General features: G+C 33.1%; 1 protein-coding gene across 1 annotated transcript; it reads right to left on the bottom strand.

The window, feature by feature from the left end:
• Positions 1-2371: 2371 nt before the first annotated feature.
• LOC139883515 (uncharacterized) lies at positions 2372-10162 on the bottom strand. Its single transcript, XM_071867681.1, has 12 exons — positions 10071-10162; positions 8142-8307; positions 7828-8035; positions 7672-7767; positions 7492-7588; positions 7246-7376; positions 7089-7143; positions 6881-7001; positions 6655-6779; positions 6312-6378; positions 6031-6174; positions 2372-2560 (listed from the first exon to the last, which is right to left on the bottom strand). Exons 1-12 carry the CDS (start codon positions 10160-10162, stop codon positions 2372-2374), a joined length of 1491 nt encoding a protein of 496 aa, XP_071723782.1.
• Between the last annotated feature and the right edge of the window lie 14660 nt (positions 10163-24822).

The following is a 24822-nucleotide window of genomic DNA, read 5'->3' as shown; positions in this document are numbered from 1 at the left end:
AAAAATCCGTACCTTTTTGTTTTTATTTTCTCTTTATTTTACAGTAAGTAATTTTAATTTATTTATGTATCCCTCGTGAATCGAGGGTCACTGTTTTTAACTTTTTCAGTTGTAAATAACCACTTTTCCATTTTTTATTTTACACTTCACTGACAAAGTCCTTTGCCTTTTTTATTTTATAATTTCTTAATTTTCTCATCACATTATTAAATACAGTATATATATATATTATACTTATCCATACGCTTAAAATAATTACTAGTAACTTCAAAAAATAAAATAAAAATTACTACAGTAGTACTTAATTAAGTGTAAAGGCTGTCATTAATATTAGTTTAATGAAGTAAATCATAGTTATAAGCATATATTGTTGTCAAAAGTGTTTAACATCGTTTTTTGAGGGAACATTTCGAAAGTTAATTTATTAGTAATTGTAAGTATAACAAAATAGAGTTATTTTAAATTTTATTAAATTTTTTACTACTACATTAGTCTTTATAAATGGGAAAGTGAACAGATGATACACCATTTCATGCCATATGTTTTGTCTCTTTTAAACCAGCCTTGTCTATTTATGTCTTCCCCAACGGCCTTGTCTTTAAACTTTGTATTTTTACAAAAAGCTTTCTTTTTCATTTCTTTTTTATTTACCAGATTTCTTTCCAAACCCTCTCCATGGAGTTAGGTGAACTATTACTACACTTATTTTTTTTTTAAAAAATAGAAAATAAAAATCCACATGATACTTCTCGTTTTTATTGACTCATTAGTCCTTGAAGTTCCATTTTAGTTATTTAGTCCTTACTGTAGTTATTTTTTCTTTTTCTTTCTTGCTGAACCCATATTTACACCATTGCTGGCAAATCTTACCAATCTTTTTTTTATTAAACGGTTTTGGATTACACAAAGAGGGGTAATTCTCCCTCATCCAAAATAATTTTAAGAATTACGTTCGTGGAGAGTCGACCTCATGACCTCCAGAATAAGAGCCCACTCGGATATCCACTAGGTCAATAGGTCTTGATTAAATCTTACCAATCTTATAGATAGAGATAATAGGAAGAAGATTAAAATTGAGTCGTTCAAATAACAAAGTTTATTATCGAATTTGACATCTGTCTTTTTAATTTGACTATATTTATTATTAATAAAAATTAAAAAGAAGATTCTAATGTGATTTTTTTTTAATAATCTGAAAATGCCATAAATCATTTAATAGAAACGTTCAATTGGACAAGTTTCGCTACATCGAACGGTAGCTCACACTCATAGCAACTAGTCAAAGGAGGAGGAGCTTGACTTCTATGCATTTCTTATACGTACCTTACATGTATTTCTTGCATTAAATGATTGTGTATTTGACAATATTCTTTTGACTATAATCTTAAAAATCAAAGTATAATTATTTATACATGGAATGACATATATAGACCTATCGAAATGTTACTAAGTTTTTTCCGAGGAGGAGAATAAGAGTTTAACTTTACCATTACCAATGAATGTACATGCTTATTTCCCTCTCTTTTGACAAACAAACATGAACATAAATTAAATGAACTAGCTGTGCTCTTGATCATGTCAATCAGAAGACCTGGTGCCGTCAAGATTGAATCTGGAGCGGCCAGTTCGTCGATCAGAAGCTTACAATCACCTTCAATTACAATTCTCGAAATTTGCATTTATTGCCCATGACACTGCCGTCCACGCTGCAATGCATTCTGCGTGGAAGGGGTCTTATGCCATTTCAAAAAGTTTCATTTATACATGGATCACGACTCCATTATTGTCTCGTGCAATAAAACAAAAACTATTGCTTGGAACCATATTTAAAGATGCGTCTAAATTTAGCTTTAGGATACCAAGCCTTGGTTTGATCCACTTTTTCGGCAAACAAATCATTACAACAAGCCATGTGATGATTGTTACTTGCTCGAGAGACTTGTGTTCCAATATCCATCTTCTAATTGCCTCAGCTGCACGCGCTGCACGATCACATATATTCTCAAAGATAGCTTTATTCATGTTGGCTTGAATCCATCAGCACGACACAATTTTTTTGAGTAAATCTTCCTCACCAAGTAATTCAAAAATTGAGTTCACCAAGAAGACAGATTCTCAGACAATGGATCATAGACAGGCGACAAACTCAAAAGATCCCAAAGCGATCGAGACCAACAACAATTATTAAAAAAAAAAAAATTACAGCCTTGGTCGTATCAATAATCTGGCAGATTCGTCCCTCTTCGTATTAGATTGTCACGAGTATCAAGCATCCCTTTACAAAATTTTCAGCTAAATTTTTAATCTCTGGAGGTAATTTATGGGTCTAGACCTTATGCCAACGAAAAAAGGAAGCTAGCTGTGGCAGCAATTAGATTGTCACGAGTATCAAGCATCCATTTACTATAGGAGAGGCTCGTATCTGATTAGCATTCGGAATTGCCAGCAGCCTAAAATTCTTCAGTTGTTGAGTCAATAAAGCCAATCTCGTAGTCAAGGCGGACGCTTGATCTAATTTTAGAACCCTTGCGATTTTCTTATGTGCTGTAGCTGCAGCTCTCTCAGATGATCAATCATTAACACTTAAGCGCTCAAACAAATCATCAGCTTCCTCGCGAGTCTCGATGATAAAGATCCTCCTATCGCTGCATTTACTCAACCTTTGTTCTTTTCCGAAAGTCCATCGTAAAAGAGTTACATTAGCATATATCGTGGAATTCCATGATGAGGATATTTTCTCAACAGACCCTGAAACCTTTCTCAAGCTGCTTGTAGTGTTTTTCCATCAAATTGTCCAAATGAAATGGTCTCAACTCGGAATTGGACAGTCTTTTGGTGAGGGAAATACTTTGATAAGAATTCCCGAGCAAGTTCCTCCCAAGTAGTGACCGTATTTGCTTGAAAAGTCTTAAACTAAGTCTAGACATTGCTATCTAATGACTAGGATTGACAAGGGACTGGATCATATAGGATATTCCCTCGGTCTACTAGATCCGAATTTGATTTGAAATTTTTTTCGGAAGCTATTATCTGATCCGATTCGTGAATATTCACAACCAATATCCGAATCCGAGTCGCATAAAAAAATAAAAATTCGATCTAAACTTCAAAAACTTTAAATTTAATTATTATAAAATGTCAAATTCCAAAAAATAATTTTATTTCTAGAACTTGTTTTATTATATTTTACTTTATTTTTAATTAAGTTGATTGAAAAATAGAATTTGTATTGGGCTTTAGATTCATTGCTAAAATAATAATATTAATGATATTATAATTATATTTATATAATAATATATCGGATAAGATCGAATAATAAATTTCAATATCCGTATTCGATCAAATCTGCGAACTTTTCGATTCGAATCTGATTCTCGACGTTGGATCAGTCTGGATCGGATATCCGCGGATCGGATCTAAATTTCCAACCCTAGTAATGACCAAGGAAACAACCTTAGGCGGATCGCATCAATAGGCACCCCATTCAGCTTATAAAAATCAGATATTTCCAAGAATATAACCAAATGAGTACTTGGATCTTCATGACCTTTTCTCGAAGAAGGAAACACTAGAGGCAATCAAGGCTATGGGTGTTTGTAGAATTGGTGCGGGTGACATTTATGTAGCATTTGTGTATTATTAGGCTATTTTGCCTGCACGCAAGTGCACGTGTCGCCACAATTAATAAAGTGAAAGTAAGATGTCGATCCCACAAGGAGTTAGTTTGAAGTCACGATAATTATTAGAAATAGTTCTCTTATCTATTTTTCCAAACAACAAATTCGATATATGAATTGTAAATTAAACAAACAAAAAAAAAATAGCACGAAACAAACAATTTGTGAGTGATTTAGAGTGAGAGAGAATTCCAGGACATTAGATTATTTCTTTAAGTATCACCATTATTAATACAATTATTGTATTGGTTTGACTGAATTTCATATTTACTTACTACTCATATTTAGTAAAAGCATATTCTTACGTGAGTTAACCCTTTCCATTATATTCTAACCCTATATTCATATGGTCTTAGAAGGTATAACAAAAGAATTAAGGTCAATTATGAAGCTAAGTTCATACGTCCTATCGGTATATTCCTACCCTTTAGGCAGTTAACTTCATCGATCTAGCGAATTCATTTAACATATGATCTCTTATTCATGTTCTAACCCTAAACTCACTTTTCCAATATATTGTAAAGAGTAATAAATCAATTCACAAGGTGATCAATCCTATGAAAGCATAAATCATACAATAAAGAGAAAATAATCCATTCAATAACCAAATACGACAATAGTATAAAACATCGGCTAGATTAAAGGTCCATCTAACCTCAGAATCTAGTAGTTTAGCCACTCATACTATAAGCAAAATCAAAAGATATAGAGAATAATATAATTACAAAATCGATATTAAGGAGTAGAAGAATCGCCTTCCTTTGAATTGTCTTCGCCTTTTTTCCTTGTAACAATGCTCTCTCTAATACTTTTAAATGTTTCTAAACCTATTTATACTAAGCCCTAGAAACAAGTAAAAAATAGGAAACCTAAACAGATTAGGAAGATATGGTCCGTCGTGCCTTGGGTCCTGCGGGTTTGGCGTGGGCCACGACGTCAAATTAAAAGCCCTGAGCTGCTCCACCGTGGGCCACGATAAGTCTCTGTCAGTATCATTCTAGGACACGCTGGTTTGGCTGTGGGTCACGGCGTCGTCTTCAACTTCTTTCCCGAAACTTTCCTTCAATCTTCATTTTAGTCCTCAAACTCTTATATAGTCCTTTTCCATAACGAATTTGACTCGTCTTAGATGAAATCACCTGAAAACTCATAATAAGATAAAGGCAAACATATTATTTTGAAAAGCTATAAAAACAAATATTTAAATACTCTATTTCTAACAAAAGTTCAAGTATAAAAGAATCGATAAACTCCATAAAATAGAGTTTATCACGTATTCACCCCCGTCAAAGGTATCCTAGACAGAAAAATGTATCATTCACCTCTAGACAGGAGACCCGTCGAACATTGCCTAGAGTCTCTCAGGAAGAAGAGGCCATTTGTTAGTTTAAAAATATAGGATAAGGATAGAGAGTGGTTTAGGTTATCTGCGACCTCCTCTATCGAGACTTGTAGGTCATCCACGACCTCCTCTATCGGCAATTGATGTCATGGAGAGAATTTCAAAGGAGGTGTCGTTTAATATGGTTTTTAACAATGATGATCACATCCATGATGCTCATTACGTTTGAGACAATAGAGGACATGGAGTGTGTTATGAATAATGGTACAATTTTGTTGTTAGGAGCTTTCAAAAATACTGAGGCTTGGTCATCGAATTTGGTATGTAACGAGAAATTTCTATGAATTTGAGTAGAAGATATTCCTCTTCAAACAATGACAGAAGGTTTTTCAACACATTACGTAGCGACTGAGGCGATCTAATTAAGATGGAGGATGATACTTTGTTCAGGAGAAGGTTAGACTGTTGTCATTTTCAAATTCGGTTGAATAATCATTGTGATATACCTTATTGTTGTCCATTTGCTATCGATAATAAGGTTTACGATATTAAAGCGATTAAGGAGGAGCATGTTTATGTTGGTCCAATCATTTGTGCAAATCCATAAGAAATCGTGAAGAGCCTGGTAATTTCGAGATGATGGTCGGAGGTATTAGTCAGATTTCAGTAGTACTGGAGACCCAGGAAGATGACATCATAATTCAAATTGAGAAGAATCCTAATTCTAGTAAGTTTCTTTCGCAACAACAATTGTCACCTGGAATTCAAATTCAAACAGGAAATGGTTAAAGACAAGGTGAAATTAATGGGATTTTATCTTCACAAAAAATCAACATAATCTCAAATTAATTATGGTGGGAAAAGGTTTTAATTCGGATAAGGCATAAATTACGGGAGCTATTGTTGCTTAAATTATTCAAAATCAGGATAATATTAACCCCAAGGATGATAGAAACATGGATAAGTTTTACATAAATCGGGACAAGAGAAGCAGTAATGGCCAGATAGCACCTCCTCGTCTGATGTCACTCGCTTAATGGTATAAGTTACATCCCAATCCGAGAATAGATCCTCCTCGGTAATTCCAAATTTGAATAACACCTCCTTGTCGGCAATTTCTTCAAATTCAGCTAAGAGGTTTTTATTTGATTTTTCCTAATGATGATCAGAAAATAGATAAGGTGGTTTACAAACACGTTTAAATAGAAATATAAACATAAGCTCAATTTATTTTCAATCTTGTTTGATGGATTTATAAGGTCCCTTGCAGATTTGCCGATCAACAATTTCACCATCCGATCAAATAGTATTAATGATGTTGCTCCAGTACGATCACGGACTCTCACTTGCATCTTAAATCTGAAAAAAAAATCATGATAAATAATTTACTTGTGTTGGAATATGCATTAGCGGGTCGGAGTTGGCAATTTATTTAAAGCCCATGTAGAATGCTGTTAAATTTATATCGTTTTGCCCTTAACTTTGGTGATATGGCTCAGAGTCAACAATATAACCAATTAATTAAAAAAAATATAAGACTAAAAAAATAACATTACTATTATCATAAACGGATGAATTTACGAATATGGATTTTCTATATCTTATTTTGGCTCAGCGGTCACCAGGTCTTGACACTTTGGACACCACCATTTTGGCACATTCTTTTCAACTTTTTTATTGCACATGGTACATCCTTCATAATACCAGTTTTCGATGGACTCGAGTTCGATTATTCGTGCAAGCATTGTAAAAAGTCCCACCTGCAATAGAATTTTGAATATTTTACTTTTCTTGATAGGTTTGATTATAATAAATTCTCCAAATAAATAACTACTAATTAAGACTACGAAATTATTATTACCTCTAGAGATATAGAAAGTTCTTTAATTGTGATTCTGTTCGTAAGGAGGAATTCATCCGACATCGAAATTGGTCCCGGTAGTTGAGTTATAATTTGTGAGTAGGAACCTATATCATTAAGTCTACAATACACCATAAAATCAGTAAGTAAAATCGTAAAAAAAATATCTAGTGTAAATTAAAATCAATCTATGGTATAAAATAATTACTTTTGGCTATATTTGACATCTTCAGGTACATTCGGGTTAACGAAGATCTTTGTTCCTTGAAAATTATGCAATTTAAAATTATTTAAAATTTATTATGGTATACATTATATTATGAGATTTAAAAAAAAAAATTAATATAGGAAATTGATGAACTTACTATTAAAAGTATCCGTAATAGCCGATCGTAAAATAACAACTATTGATTTCTTTAAAGTTGTAGCATCCAATATAGCTTCATTTAATTTCTCGGCAAAAGCATCCCACAAAGTGCAATTAATCCTCCTTTTCCTTGAGCATAGGAGAAAAATAAGCATTTAAATAAAAAATCATAATAAATAAAACAAAATTAGATCAATGACATAATTAAATTTATATCATAAATAATGATAAAAGAAAAACTTACTCCAAATACTCTAGAACAAAGATAAAGAATTTCATAGTCTTATCTGGCTTGACTATTTCCCTTATTTTTTCATTCTCCACGACATGCCCAATAACATCTGTATTTTTAAGAGATCTATATAATTATAACAAACAAAAAAAAACAAAGAAAATTAAATATAAAAGTTAAAAGTAAACTTACCAAACATAAACGATTCATTCTTCTTATTTAAAATTGAATCAAAGTTCACAAAATTAAAAGCAAATTTTGAAATCCCTTCATCCGAAATCTTTTCGACTATGATATTTTTCAAGAAAAATAAAGAAAATTAAATATAAAAGTTAAAAGTAAACTTACCAAACATAAACGATTCATTCTCCTTATTTAAAATTGAATCAAAGTTCACAAAATTAAAAGCAAATTTGTATTGATTTTTAGTAGTTTTAAGTTTGTTGATAGGTTCAGAGACGAAATTTTTTTGAAAGCTATATACTTCTCCTTCACTTATTTGTTGTCTATATGCTGCAAGAAGATTTTTTTTTATTGTTGCTTGAATATGACCATGCTACACACAATAAAATATATTTTATAAAAGACAAATTTATTAGATACATTAAAAAATAAAAAATTCTAAAAATTCAACATCATAAATATTCTAAGGATAAAAAAACCTTATCATCAAGAAAAATCATCTCTATACTTCCATCTCCTATACGGCTATGGAATTTTGGTATTGTCCAAAGATTTAAGACGCGATCCTTAATCTTCCAATCAATACGTCCGGGACAAACATCATCGATTTGAGAATATTTTGACGCCATCCTACAATAAAACGATCTATAATCAAAAGATTGAAAAGATAATTATTTCAATATAATTTCGTTGATTACACAACAATAGAATGTTATATTGATAGTTGTATTGATGAGCAAAAAAAACCCTTACCCGAAACTTCTTTTTGAAATAAAACAAAGCTAGCTTAGCAAAAGAAAATCGTACCGAAATTTTTTGTTCGTACGCATGTGAATTTAGTATGTTGCATATAGCTATATGTATACTCTTAAAACAAAATGAACAAAAAATAAGAATCTCATATGATTAGGAATACTAATTCAATATATATATAATAATTAGGAATTGGATAAAACTTTTATCTTAAAACAAAAATATATAAAAAAAAGGTTTTTGTGTTGTAGAATAGAGAGACTAGTATTTGTGAATGTATGACAACAATGTAAAACAGATTACAGTATATATACTATATATAGTAGATGGCGTGAATTCATTATATTTGTTAATTAATTATGTCTAATATCCCAAAGAAAAATTAGTTTGTTTAATTATTTTATTGTGTTTTTAAAATCCTAATATAGTTAGGAATCGGATTTGGTAGGGAGATTAATTAGGAATTGCATTTGTCTTCTATTAGAAATAAAATCCCATTATTTAATTATTTTATTGTATTTTTGAAATCCTTAGGAATTGGATTTGATAGGGAGATTAATTAGGAATTGGATTTGTCTTCTATTCATAATAGTTTGTTTAATTATTTTATTGTGTTTTTAAATACTAATTCAACACAAACTTGATTCCTAATTAAAACGCCATGTGTCGGATATTGATTTGACAATAAAATTTGCAATTGAATTGCAATTGAAATAAATTGAACAAATTGAAAAAAGTCTCTCTATTGTCTATAAGATTTGGTGTGGTTTTAGGTGTTCTATGGGATCTCCTCCACATATTTCATGATATAACGACAGAGTAAGGTCGTAGGTCAACCAGATCGTGACTTTATGATGATTCTACAACGACAAGTCTCAATTCCACCATGTGAGTTGACTATATGCATCCTCAATTTTTAAGCACAAGAACTATGAATCTTCAATTTTTATGCACAAGGACTATGTGCAGGGACGAAGGTAAAAACTTTTGTTTGGGTGTTTAATTTTTTAAGTATAAATGAACACAAAATTAATTTTTATGTGCTGCTTTCTTTTTAATTAAATTCATATAAAAATTAGAAATTTCATTAATTTTTTCTCTAATAATTAAATTATATATGTATTCTATGTATAGTTTTTCTACCAAATCTTTGAGTGTGCATCTGAACACGCATGCTATAACATAGCTTCGTTATTGGCTATGTGTAACTCACATGCCATATCCAGAAACATATATACTATGATATATATAGGATATCATTTTCAGTTTCACAAAGGCATATATAAATTCATATTAACCTATAACTAAAATATATACCCTACAAATAAACCTAGATATAAATCTATCATTCAAAATTAAACTATCTATAAAGAATCTGCTACATGTATACTACACTCCACTCCTCTCTATCCTCTACTAAGTTTTTTGAAATATCTAATAACTCTAATTCCTTCTTAATTACCCTTTTCCATATGAGTCTAGGTCTCCCTCTCCCTCTCCTTTCCGTTCCTGTATCTATGTCACACTTCCTAACTAGAGCATCTATAAGTCTACCATTTCTTATCTTCTCATTTATAGGTGCAACTTTAAGGTCGCTCTTAATAGTCTCGTTTCAGACCTTATATTTTAATGTAAGTCCACTCGACTATCTCAACATGCGGATCTCTGCAACCTTAATCTTATTCTCTTGTTGTCTCTTTACCGGCTTACATTCACTTCCATATAGAATAGCAAGTCTCACTGTCATTCTATAGAACAAGCCAACTTTATGATGATTTTATTTGCGATAATTTCGTGGTCAATATGGAGAGAAAGAAACTTGATTATATGCAAAGGAGCGACTCCTAAGTTGGTTTATATGTGGTTGATTATCATGCAGAGAGCTGTTTGTTGATACAAAGTAGCCAATTCTCGTTTTCGTTACTATGCGATAGAACTTCTAGTCTCTGCTTTAGGCATTATGTTTTGGTCCAACAAGCGAAGACGTGACACATTTTGATCTAGTTCTAATTGATTCTAGTTTGTTTTAGGACCGGAGCGTGTATTAAAGCAAAATTTCTCCTTTTCCTAGCTTTGTTAGGCGTTGTTGTCTTTTCCATCAGATCGGTAACGTTGTGCTATGATGGATTTAGTACTCTCTCATTAGAAGTTTGATTTTGATAGTTAGAATTGTTTCCAAATAATGCTGTTTTCCCTGCATTTCACATGATTGTACTTCATGATGTATTATTTACAAATGCTAGCACTTGTTACTTTTAGTGCCATTGCTTTCAAAAGGTTCTTCTATAATCCGTCCCGATAATTAATTTGTGAATGAAGGCAATCTAAATCTTTTATCTAATTTGGAAGAGTAGAAATTGCATTATGCAATTATTAAATGGCGGATGTAAATTACCTCGGTCATTTTAAAATTTTAATAAAATTCAGTCTCGACTTTATTAAAAAAAAAAAAAATCCACAACACAACTTTAGAACTTGTAATTTTGAAGCTTTTACCTTCTTTAATTTTTATGGAGTTAATTTTAAGCTCCTGAACAAACAACAAACGGCGTGTATTCTTCAAAAAATAAAACCGTATAAATAAAATCTCTTTCCACACATGCTCATACTCCCACTCAAATCCATAGATGGGAGCATATATATAGAAGTTCGATGTGGCCATCATTGACAAATTCCCTTTTTGGGGTAAACAATCCGTTATGATTTCGTTTCGTTCAGATTTCTCAGGGAAACAATGTTAAAGTCAACAGTATAAATTTACTTCTAAGATATGACAACATCATTTAGCATCAGAAATTATGCCTTTCTTCAGTTTAATGGAAAATTAAGATACACAAAGTTAATCTGAATCGTAAAAATAAAATTATTTCAAATCTAGATTGTACTGCATTAAATTTTGAATAGCAACAATTCTAATAAACTAGTCATTGAACCCGTCCGTTGAACGAATTAATTATACTTAACAATATGTGATTATATATATAAATAAGTTGTGATAAATAAAAGTCAATATATATGTATTATATTTAAGTCGGGATACTATTCTATTGATTGAAATTATAATTCAACGTAAAAACTAAAACTTTATTTATAGATATTAAAATAAATATAACAAAAATATGATCGTCTCATAAAATTCGTTAATAAAATTTGCCATTGAAACATCTTAATTTTGTTATTTATACTATCTATACGATTAGGAAGAAAGAAAAGAAAAAAAGAAGTTGAAGTGGAATTTGATTAGAAATGAAGAGTCTAATTAGAAAGTTGGAAAAAATAATGTATTATAATTTAATTAGAAATAACTTTTTAAATGATAAATAAGAAAATAAAATCTATGTGTCAAATTTCAATTCGCCAATAAAAAGTTGCGTGTCGAATTTCTATTCGATAATAAAATCTTCAATTTAAAGAACTCAATTAATATTTATATTGACTTAAAACATATATCTGTACGTGAGTGTATACTTTTTAAAATTTTATTTAAATAGATATTTTTTAAAAAAAGAATAGGTGCTCTATGTAATTATCTTATTATATATATTTAAACATATGAGTTAGAATTTTTTTATAAAAAAATCACGTTAAGCAAAATATAAGTCACACTAATAAAAATATAAAAAATTTTAACTATAAAATTTATCTAAAATAGCATGTGATGAATTTATAAATATATATATGTCCGTTTTAATTAGGAATGATGAGAATAATAAAATAGAATATTTGATTAGGAATAAGAGTTTAGTAAGGAAGTTAGAAAAAATATAGTGTATTGTAATTTGATTAGGAATAACCTTTTAAATAATATATAGAAAAAAAATTCATGTGTTAAATTTCAATTCGTTAATAAAAATTCACGTGTCGAATTTTGATTCGATAATAAAATTTATAACTAAAATAAATTAAGAAATTACCCTTATTATCTATATAAGATAGATAGATACGTAGATATTAGTCCAAAAGTACTATATAATAAGAGTAAGTTTTACAAAAAATCAATATTTTGACATAAACTACAAAATTAGGTAAGTTGCTCTTGATAATCAAGAAAAAATTAAAAAGGTTTTATTGATAGTTGGAAGATGAAGATTACAAGATAATAATGATGTACAAGTGTTCCAGTGAGATTTTCTATGACTGTCATAGTGAGATTTTCTATGACTGTCATAGATGTAGTCGTTGTAGGAGTAAATGTTAGGCGCGATCGGAAAGTTAATATTTTGCAACGGGATATAACGTATATAATGTTGGGGCTTTTTTTGGTTGTTTTGATCGACTAGACACCATGTTCACATGTGCGCTTTATATGATGGATCCATTCGACCTTGTTCCGAGTCCTTAATCTTGCACATTAATAATTTTAGCTGGTTGATATTTTAAGTTATATCACTCTCGATTAAAATATTTTTGACACAAAGCATATGAAGTGACTTCAAATTTAATATATATGTATATATACTCCCTTTTGTCCAATATAGATGACGTGTGAATAAAAAAAGATGAAACTAGAATTTTGTAACGAATTAGGTCGAAGTACGTACATCGTAACAACCTAAAGCATGACCGTCCGTCTCTAATATTAAAAACTAAAATTTGTGTCTATAATGCAACTCTAATATAAATATAGATTATACTATGAAGTATGAAGGTGCAAGAGAGAAAAGGGTTTTGAAAGAGTTAAGGTCTCGTTTGGTTCACATGATGAGTAATTTAAATTCATCAGTTATAATTTGATATATTAATATATAGTTTTAGAATTATCTGTTTGGATAAAACATGATACAACATCTGATTATCATATGCAGTGTTTGGATATATTGACTTAAAATATGGATTGAAGCTATCTTTTACATAAATATCCTTTTTACAACAAAATGAAGATTTTTCTAAGTATTGTTTGAAACTGTTTCATTTATTTGAAGGATATTAACATAAGTAGCCTATATATGAGTAATTTTGATGATTATACATGCATAAATAGTTAATAATTAACTTTATTTTCTTACATGAGCATGCTAATTGAGTAAATTAAACACAAAAAATGCAAATTAACAAGTTGATTGGTTATAATTAATATCAAATATTCCTAATTATTCCTCTAACACAACAAATAGCTTTATGAACAACAATCAAAATCCCAAAACTTTGAGCAATATTAACATTACACTTTTATAGAGCATCATCTCTTTAATGAACAAATACCATCTCATTAAACTATAAAAAGCCATTCAAATATAATTAACATGCTTGACATCCAAAAGATGATCACTCCTTTCTTAAGCTTGAGAATCAGTTTATAACGTAGCCATATACTTGACATTTAAGAGAGGTCGGCTAACCAAAATATAAAACGCTTCAAGAAGTGATCGACCTTCTACTAAGTTAGACTAACCATCTAGCCACTATACTAAATAACAACCACCCACCAACCTTCACGGTGATTCATCACCGAGAACAAATTGCCATGAATCTCTTGTAGAGCCATCCAAGAACCGTTTGATTGCCTTAACAGTCTGAAGAAGCACCTACAACTACATAATTGTTTCTGCCATATCAGCATCTGTCTCGTTCAACTGCAATTTAAATATGATGATAGCTAAATTTGTTAATCCAGCGACAATCTATGAACCCACAAACTGACTTAAATTTCAAAAACTCCAATTTACAAACCTAATCTACAACAATCAGATCAACAACACTTTCAATTGGACATAATAAGATTTGAAATTCAAAAAATTAATTAACCTTCATTGTACTTACCGAGAACAGAGGATCGGAATTCGATGGACGAGTAGAACTAGGGTTCGTCGGCGGAGGAGCAATATTAGGGTTCGACGGAGCAGAGGTCGGCAAAGGAGCAGAACTCGATGGAGTAGCTGAATTAGGAGCAGAATTAGGATTCGTCGGCAGAGGAACAAAATTAGGGTTTGTCGGAGCAGAGGTCGGGAGAGGAGCAGATCTCGGTGGAGTAGCAGAAGTCGATGGAGGAGAAGAACTAAGGTCCGTCGCCAGAGTAGTTGTAGTCATCGTCGTCGGATGAGCATCGGGAAGAGGCATCGTTGAGGATCGATAGTCGAGAACGAGAGAGAATGTCGAGTGTGAAGTGTGAGTGAAATGAGAAATTATTAGGAAATTTGGGTTTATATAAGTGTATAAATTTGGATTGACGAAAGCCAAACTAATTCTTAATCCGTGCTAATCAGACGAACCAACCGAGTTCTAAGAGTACTGACAAGTCTCATGACTTTAACAAAGCAATAAATTCAGGTTTCCCTATTGTCTTTGCATATGCTAGCTCTAGAGAGATATCCTAATCAGTACCTAATTTATTTATTTAAAATTGAATTGGAAAAAGAAAAAAAAAATGGGAACAAAATGGGAGTAGACAATGACAGTTGCTTCCTATCCTCACCAATATATGCTTTGCTTGTTTATGCTTAAGCACATGCTACTATTACAGAACATGTCCTGTTCCATGTTTACATCCTTCCCTTTGTTTCAAACTCGATGAAATCAATACAGTATATTTTAGTGTGTTTTTTTTTTTTTCTTTCATTGTATAGTATAATTCATACAAAAGTTTTTTCGTACATTCACATGATGGGCCTTCTCACGATTAGTCTCCATCTACAATAAGTGCTCCACCCTCCCAGTTCGTATAATTTCACATCAAAAATCTATTGTCTACATACATACATAGATATATTTATAATATAAACTCGACATTGAGTAGTTAGTAGTCGTGAATCATGGCAAATAAGAGAGTCGAATATAAATACCTAGAAATTTAATAATACCAAATGGATGGAAAAGAATTACGAAAACATTTTTAGGTCAATCGAGTGATGATCATACATATGCTAATTAATTGTAGAAAATGAATATGCGAAGCTAAAAGGATGTCGACCCCTTTTACATCTATTGAAACTTGGAGGTGGGTCATATTCGTGTCAATGAAAGGGGGCCTATACATGTCTACAAGATTAATTTCTTTACACAATTGAGTAACAAAATTACGAGACACGAAAACAAGATCGGCGTACAAAAAAAGTGTTGTTTGTTATCATAAAAGAATTGCCAATTCAGCAACAGCAACCAAGACAGCCTACCATGTTATTATAGCAAAACAGGAATTGCCATTCGACACAAGAGATGCATCACATCATCTAACTATTTATAACTTGTCTCTCAAGACGTTGAAAATAATTATATTTAGTTTCTTCAAATTATATAATTGCATTATCTTAATTAATCAATACATTATTTTGTTCATAATGAGTGCGAATAAATTCTATTGTAAAAATCTTTCTCCCTCTTTAGACTCAATTTTGCAGAAAGAGAAAGATGGAAGAATCAATGCATGTAAATTGCAAAATAAAAATAAAAATAAAAATAAAAGGTAAAATGTATAAAGGTTTTTAGGCTATGGATGGACCAAATCATAAAAACATTTGGGCCAAGAAGACAACCGACCATCCACCGACAAGGAATGCCCACATAGTTTCCATAAGTCTACTTTCCTAATTTCCATCACCGACTGGATGGGCCCTTTGTTAATTAGGGTAACCAGCCCCTGAATATTTGGACACTGTCCTTAATATATAGCCCACCTCCATAGCCATGATGATAATATATAGGGTACATGTACACAACCAAAATCTCACAAACAAACTACCAAATCAAACCAATTAGTCTTACCCTATTTATTAGGAGTACCATGTGTTAGTACATGTCAATTCTTAAATTAGCATGTACGCTACATATCGGCTATAACTATTACTAACTGTCAGAGGTTAATTCGATTGTCTCGTGATCGGGAATTTCTGTTGGAATTTAATTTTGTGATTAATGAAGAAAGGAGGATTGTTTTAAAAAAAAAGAAAGTAGAAAGACCAAATTATAAAATTATAATTTTGTAGGGACCAATGTGAATGTTCTGCAAAAAGTTTTTTGTATTTTGATTTGGATGGTTAAAATGGTGAGAGTGATCTCCAAGGATCTTATGGTTACAAATACATCTCTATTGCTATTGATCATTTAAAAAAGTGAGGATTGAGATTTTTTGTCTATTTAATCTTTTGTGTTTTTTTTTAATAGATCATTTTTGGTTTTAATAATAAAAATTGGAACTTTCAAATTAATAAATATGTAGATTTCAAGTGTAATATTTTTTTCTTTCTTTAATTTATCCTTTAGCTTGAATAAATATAGATTAATATAGTATTACTTATGAATCAAAATCTTAAAAATAAAGAACAATTCATGAGAAGTTCATCATCATCCTAAAGCCCTCTTTTTTCATGCTCTTCAAATTCAAAATCGTTTTTCATATTCAAAATTTGAATCTTCTTGGAGAAATGACGAAAATGCAACTTTACAGAATTTTAGACATGAACTTTATTTTCATAATTTTGAAAATTTTACTTAAAATTCATTATTCTCCTTTATTGAGATTTTGTGGTTTTTAAGGTTTCTAATAAATTTCCTCTCGAAAAATAAGATGGTGCCATAATCATAGGTCTCGTCTGATTGACGATTTGATATTGTTCACACATGATGATCAATATTGTTTAATAGTATAAATTATATCCCATATTTTGGGTTTATACAGAAGTAAGCATCAATATTGACTGAATGTCCAAGAACAAGCTTTAAGCTTGGAGGAAGCTTCATTCATTCAAACGACGCTGAAAAGACAATCCATTTGAATCCCATTGTGCCCTGTAAATTTAATCATGGGTCGTTGTGTAGAGTGTAATACAATTAGATTTAAGCTCTAAAAATATGGACAGTGTCGTTTTAAGAGGAACCCTACATTTTGCAAACATGCTGGCAATGGCCAAGTCCCAGGCTTTCAACTACCCCACACCACAACCAAGCTGCTCAAGCTAGTTGAGGAAAATGACGTGGACCACAGGCCCCTTATATATACTTAGACAAAGAGTACGTACCTAATAATGAAACTATTTTGTGCCTTTAAGAATCAAAATGAATCCCACATATATATATCTAGAGTGGTTTGTACCGACATCCATAAATAAAATTCGGTAGCAGGAAATTATAAAGATGCACGTAAACCCTAAAAGCTCGCCATGAAATAAAAGATTTTGGCCGAGATAAACATATATACATGTTTCGAAAATGACATTCTCAAGATAATTAATTTAATTACACGATTAGTCATATTTAAGTAAGACCCGAAAATAGCATTTCCGGAAATACTATTCACATAGTGTATTTTTGTGCTTAATTAAGAAGACCCGAAAATAGGATTTCTGGGAATACACTTTTTTTTTAATTAATTGCAATTAACATTCCCGAAAATGGTATTTTCGGGACCGATTTTTCATGTCCACTACTTAGGGTTACTGTTGGAGTAGGTCATCTCAAGGGGCTCGAGATCACTGAAGCACAGGCTGCAGCTGGGAAGAAAGAAAAAGAAAAAGAAAAACTGAAAGCTAGAGATAACTTCCAGCAAAAGAAACCAAACTTGAAGAAGAAGCAGTCGACTACAGAAGAGCCTGTTTTCGACAATCCGATTGTAGAAAGCTTCTACAAGATGTTAGTGGAGTTTTCGAAGAGGATGGAAGCAAAACAGTGCACTGGAAGGTCGAGCAGTGTTAAAGAGAAATGTTTCTGCAGAAAGGATGAAACTGCACACCGTCTAGAACAGAAGGACTTGGCAGTACCTGCTGGAAAACGTGGGGACTCGGGTGGAGTTTCAGAAAAGCTGTCGACGGAATTCTCTGTAAACGATCTGCGGACCGGCCAGAGCAAAGTCGGAGGTCGTGGCTTATGTCAAAACACTCAGGAAGGTGTCGCCTACAACGCTTCTAAGAGCAATTGTCCAGCAATTCCCTAAATCGAAAAGCCCCAAATCGATTAGGGTTCTATCTTTAAATTTTAGTCCAAGTCGTTAATTTCTGCAGTTTTCAATAAATTAGTTAAGTGGGTAGCTTCGTCTTGTTGAAACGAAGAAGTTGGTATGCTCAATTTTATCTGGGATGGCCTGGAAGTCGTAATGTGTGTTAGAGTTGTTCTGTGAAGAACGGAAATCAAGCATTGTCAGTTTAAGGCACGGCAGCTGTGTTTGTTGACGGAAAAATGTCGAGAACACTCCATTGAAGGAGACTAAAGGCTCAAACTGAAGTTCTAAGGCGATCGCAAAATGGGCCTGTAGCTAGGAGAAAGCTTGGCCGTCAAGTAAACGGCGAAATTCAAATTTTAGTGTAGTTTTCATTCAAGTTAAAGTTCAATGAAGTTGTTAGAAGTAGGAAGATGAAGTTAAGAAGAAGATTCAGCCGTGATTGAGCTCAGAACAATAGTCAACCCGAAAGTCAACAAAAATGGCGTTTTTCGCAAGGAAGAAGACGAAGTGCAGTCTGCCTGTTTTTACTGTTTTACAATGTGGGATTTACTCGAATATGCTTTATGATCAAGTCAAGAGGTTAATATTCAGTTGTATTGGGAAGAGAGAAACGAAATCGTGCAAGGAGAATACCACTTTTAGTTTTCATTTTTCTGTTTATGGTTTCTGGTTTTCCAAAAATCCAGGCTGTAATTTGCTTTCCTTTCAATTAGAATGTCGAGCATGTTCAACTATATATAGAGAACTCTCTGTCATTTACAATTAGCGATGAATTTGAGAAATTCAGAAGAAAAAAATTCAGAAATCGCCATTTTTATCTTTTTACAGTTTTTCAAAAGCTTGGTTGTATTGGTGAGTGAACACCTTAGATTACCCAAAACCAAAATTAGTTTTCTAGGATCCAAACAATTTAGATACCTACATTAAGCCTTAGATTTAAGTTTTAGCGTCAAATCATTCACAAAATGGATATGATTACAATTCTGTTTTAGTTTAAGTTTTTCTTAATCTTCATCTTCTTCATCTCGTTTTCTGGGTTGTGTTTGTTTCTGTTGCTGTGATTTTCATCCTGTGAGCACAGGTTTATCTTCAGTGTTTTGTAGTACTGAGCTGTGATTGGCAGAGTCTTAAGTCTTGTGGTCACGGTCTCAGAGCCTATTTCACTGTGCTATCAGAGTCTGTTAGCACAGGAAGACACCAACAGTTACATGTATAAAAGTGGCGCACCCCAATTCGATAGATGCTGCTATGCTATGTATATCGATTAGGCATCGTGGTCATTGCCGCGTTTTGGGTTCAGGGCTCCTGAGACATAGGCAAATGGCGACTGTACTTTATAAGTTCCATGTGTATTTTCACATGTTTTATATACAATGATCATGGGCTAGCTAGCTATAAATTAACTTAAGAGAATCTGAGTGGAACTTTACTAGATGGGAATACGATGATGAATGTTAAAGATTTGTAGTCCCAGGTTTTGATCATTTGTAGGTCTACTTAAATAATTATGCGGTTTCTACCTACAAACAAGGCCGTGCATGCGTGGTAGGTTTATCTGTCTTCGTACTGATTCGTCGAAATTTCGGAAGAGTGAAGAAAAAGCCACAGATGAGCAGATGGCTTTGTCTGTGTGAATTATCTTAATTTTATTTACCAAGTCATTAATTTAAGGACATAACTTGGATTTGAGTTGAGCAATGGAATGATCAAGCCGATTATAAATATAATCCCTCTTTATAAAACGAACTCAATCAGGAAATGCATGCAGAAACAGAATATTGGATTATTTGCTCTTACTTTGTGTGTAGGATGCTTCCCAATCCCAATAATTGTAAAAGTTAGGCTTTCAGCCCAACAAAATGCTTTTCGAGCCCGAAACTTTTTGTTTCACAGGCTTATTATTAATAAGGAAAGGATGGATAGTATTAAGAAATCGAATGGCCAACCAAGACGTGGCCTAATGATTAAGACGTTTGCCTTTTACGGGAGATTGAAACCCAACATTCGTAAATGATATGTTCATCATATTACTGATATCTGAACAAAGTCTAACTAACAACTAAAATCAGTGCTGATCCTTTTTCCGATGGATCGGAATGTAACTTGCATAGGCCTAACCTGCCTGCTCCTCGCATCAACTAATTTGTTCCCACACAAAACAATTAATTGGTATCTTCTCACAGACCCTATAATTAATATGAATGATCGATCATGGCAACAAAAACAACGTCTAAAGTCTTGATCAATAATATGAATTATGAGATTACTATGAAATTCTGGTTGCCTAGGTATGATTTGGATGAACTACTGTTTTGTACCTGGACCACAAGAACAAGAACGTCAGACTCTACTTCATAATTTTATACTCCAGATAGCTACAATACTCGCGGTAGTTAAAGGGAATCCTTGTTGGATAATCACTGAGCCCTCGATCGTCGAGGAACTCAATAATTGAAGAACAAAGACGAAGAACACAGCAACTGATCACAGAAAAGAAATTGAAGAAAACAGAGATCAAGGAAACTGATACACTAGAGCAAAATTATAATCATATCCATTCATGATCGATTTGATTCTAATCCTAATTCTATGGCTTAATGCTGGTATCTAGAACGTTTGGGTCCTAAATCAAGTTTGGGTAAACGGAATTCTAAGGTTTCTCCCACCAATACAACCAAGCTTTTGAAACTGTAAAAAGAAGATGAAAATGGCGATTTCAATTTTGCTTTTTATTACCATTCATGAGAGAAAATGTTTACAGATAGCTCCTATATATAATCGATCACATACTCGATTTGGCTAATTGAATTTAAATGAAATTACAGCTTGGATTATAAGGAAAACCAGAAAATCATAAACGGTAAAAGCAAAACTAAAAATGGTTTTCTCCCACACGATTTTGTTTTTCTTTTCCAATTACAACGGTATTTTAAGTCTAGATATTCGAGTAGGATAGCACTATAAAACAGTAAAAATGACGATTCTGAACTTCATCTTCTTCCTCGCGATAAAACACCATTTTCGTTGACTTTCGGCTTGACTTTTGTTCTGAGCTTGATCGAGACTGTAACTTCATCTAGACTTCATCTTCATACTACTAACAACTTCTTCGAACTTTGACTTTACAGAAAACAACATTAAAATTTGAATTTCACCTTTGACTTGACGAGCAAGCTATCACTGAGCTACAGACCCATTTCACAAATGCTTCAAAACTTCAAACTAAACCTTCAGTCACCTTCAATGAAGTATTCTCATCGTTTTTCAGTCAATGAATTCAACAACTATGCCTTAGATCAACAGTACTTGATTTCCGTTCTTCAGTGAACAACTCGAACATACATTATGAGTCTCAGACCATATCAGACTAAATTGAGCATACTGACTACTTCATAACATCTAGACGAAACTACCCATAACACCAATTTATTGATTGTTGCAGAAATTAAAGACTTAGATTGGAAATTAAAGATAGAACCCTAACCAAATTGGGGCTTTTCGATTCAAAGAATTGCGGGCTAATAGCTCTTAGAGGTGTTGTAGACGACATCCTCCTGAGCATTTTGGTATATGGCTCGAGCTCCGACTATGCTCCGACCGGTCCACAGATCGTCTAGACTGATTTCCGCCGAGAGACTTTCTGAAAAACCGACTGAGTCCTCGACTTCTCCAGCAGGTACAACCCAGTCCTCCAGTTTTTCACGATGTGCAGTTTCGTCCTTTCTGCAGAACTTCTTCTTTTCAAAACTGTTTGACCTTTCAGAACAATGTTTTGCTTGCTTCTTCTTCGAAAACTCAACTAACATCTTATAGAAGGTTTTCACAATCGAATTGTCAAAAGCAGGCTCGTGTACAATTGGCTTCTTCTTCTTCAAGCTTGATTGTTTCTGTTGGAAGCTATCTGTAAGTTTCAATTTCTTCTTCTCCTTCCTTTCTGCTGCTAACTGAGCTTCTATGACCTCAAGCTCCTTGAGATGATCTATTCCAACAATCCTGAAAATGCCCGGTCTTTCTGTGAGGGTAGCTTGGACTGTCTTGGTGTAGACTACATTGGTCTCTATTATGTGAATCTTATTGACACATCAGATCCTATAGAGAACACGGTAATTAATTAAGTGTTTTCGATTTTTTAGCCGCTCATAAAATTGAGACTTAGATATGAAATTTGGTATCTTTAGTAGATGGATGAACTTAAAAAATTGGATAATTAAGAGAGAAAAATTAAGTACATTGGATTATCTGAAGCTAGAGTCTCGGCACCATTAGAAGAGCACATGCCATTCATCCCATTACCGCTGTTCAAATGGAATGGTCACTCTGGACTCATGATCTTTGCAGGTTGTTTGGTTCCCAAGGAACGACAAAGACCAAAAATCTTGAATGCAATATCGGATCCATTAATGTGAAGCTGAGGAATGAGGATGTTGAGAGTCATCAGAAGTGATAGCAATCGATGAGGTGGCTGGAGGCAGAATGCCTGACTCGTAAAAGAAATACACTTGGAAATTTGCCGAAACACCTCCCAAGAGAGCAGATTAGATAGAAATATAATTAAGAAAATGAATTTCGGATTAATTATCTTGCCATGTGAATTGTAAACACTTATGAAGTGTCGTGATAAAATCAAGAAGAAATGAATGCGCGCAGAAGAATCTAGTGTGGTTTCTTGTTTACTTGTTGAATGATCTCCACATCTCAATAAGTCTTTCTTCATTATCTGGACTAACATGACATTCCATCATTGGTCTACTTGTTGATCATGCCAAGATTATCCGGTAGAACAAAGGAAACTTCTTTCCTAGCAAAGTCACAAGTTGGGTAAAAAAAGAAAATTCTTCTTTCCCAACAAACTTAAAAGTCGGGTAGAACAAAATGAATCTTCTTTCCCAACAAAGTTACAAGTCGGGTAGAACCAGATGAATCCTCTTTCCCAAAAACGTTACAAGTCGGGTTCCTCTTTCCCAACAAAGCTACAACACGGGATAACTCTTATATTTCCCAACAAAGTTACAATCGGGTAGAACAAAGGAAATCTTCTTTCCCAGCAAAGTTACAAATCGGGTAGAGAAAAAAAAAAAAAAAAAAAAAAAAAAATCTTCTTTCCGAGTTACTACTCGTGTAGAAAAAAAAAATTCTTCATGATAATGCACGTTACAAGAAAAATATCACATGATAGGTTTCCCACATAGATTTCTTTAGTTTTGCTGAGATACATATATTCTCTGTATTCTTTTTTCGTTATTATGAATCGAAACAAGATCCCATCAGATTCCTAATAATTCATTCTTTTTCCTAAGAGGTAATCTTGCTAACTCTTGTAGGCGTATGAGCGAACTTCCAGGTGCATATCTCACAAATATATCAGCTGTTCTATTCTACCTCCGGCCACCTCATTATAGGTAACTATGCAATGTCCGCTTTCGCCAGCTTCATGTAAGCTGATTTTTGGTCTTGTTGTTCGCAAGAAGTAAACAAGGAGGATTAAAAATTTCTTATAACACCCTCCCTTGATGAAGCACCCATGAGAGAGCATCCATGCTTTTGAATACCAGAGTTCTCCTCAAAGTTGTCCCCTTGAAATCTTGGATATTGTGATTGCTTCCAAAAAAAAAAACACCAGCCCGTTAAAACTTAATGCATAATTTCATAAATCATCATATGCTACCAGAAAACTATTTGAAGAAATATTTTCCTCAAACAAGCCTTGTCACCAAAGAAATCGCGACCTAGACTCTAGAGAGCTTTATATATGTAACTATGCCAATTCCTAGTTCCCTGCATTTATAGAAAAACTTCCATCAGATTGATTTTATCTTATCTTCTAAGTATCTTTTAATACAATTTGCTGAACATGAGACGAAGAAGGTATAATGATTAAGTTTGAATCGAATGAATTTACTGATATTCTGTATTGCATTATATACATGAGAGTGTTGTATTACAGTTCCTAACTATTAGGGATTTGATTCCCACATGTAATTGAATATCTGCTAAGTATGTCAACAAGATTATATGATTTACAAGTGATACGATTTGGTGTTAAGTAGAGCTAATGGGCTGTGCATGGGCTGCACCTGGAGATGGGCCGGATGCATCAGCTGTTACGCCCCCTCAAGTTGGGCCACGAGTACGAAGCCCAAGCTTGAACTTGTGGTGGAGATACTAAGGTCGCGACAATGGTTTCGTCAACGTGTCTGCCCTCTGGTTAGCGGCGGCGATATGTGCGACGCGGAGGATGCCTGTCTGGACCTGATCTCGAATGAAATGGAAATCAATCGTCACATGCTTCATCCGCGAATGGAAAATAGGGTTAGAGCTGAGTTGGGTCGCCCCAACGTTGTCGTAAAAGATGACTGGAGTTTGCGAAAGTCCGACGCCGAGCTTAGAGAGGAGGGTACGAATCCAATTCAATTCGGCTGCTGTATTCGCGACAGCTTTGTACTCCGCCTTAGTGGTTGATCTCGCGACGGATCTCTGCTTTTTAGAGCTCCAAGAGATCGGATTTCTGCCAAGGAAAACGACGAAGCCGCCTGTCGAAT

Source organism: Rutidosis leptorrhynchoides, unplaced genomic scaffold (assembly GCF_046630445.1).
Source record: "Rutidosis leptorrhynchoides isolate AG116_Rl617_1_P2 unplaced genomic scaffold, CSIRO_AGI_Rlap_v1 contig41, whole genome shotgun sequence".
NCBI lineage: Eukaryota > Viridiplantae > Streptophyta > Magnoliopsida > Asterales > Asteraceae > Rutidosis > Rutidosis leptorrhynchoides.
This window is presented reverse-complemented; position numbering and strand designations above follow the sequence as displayed.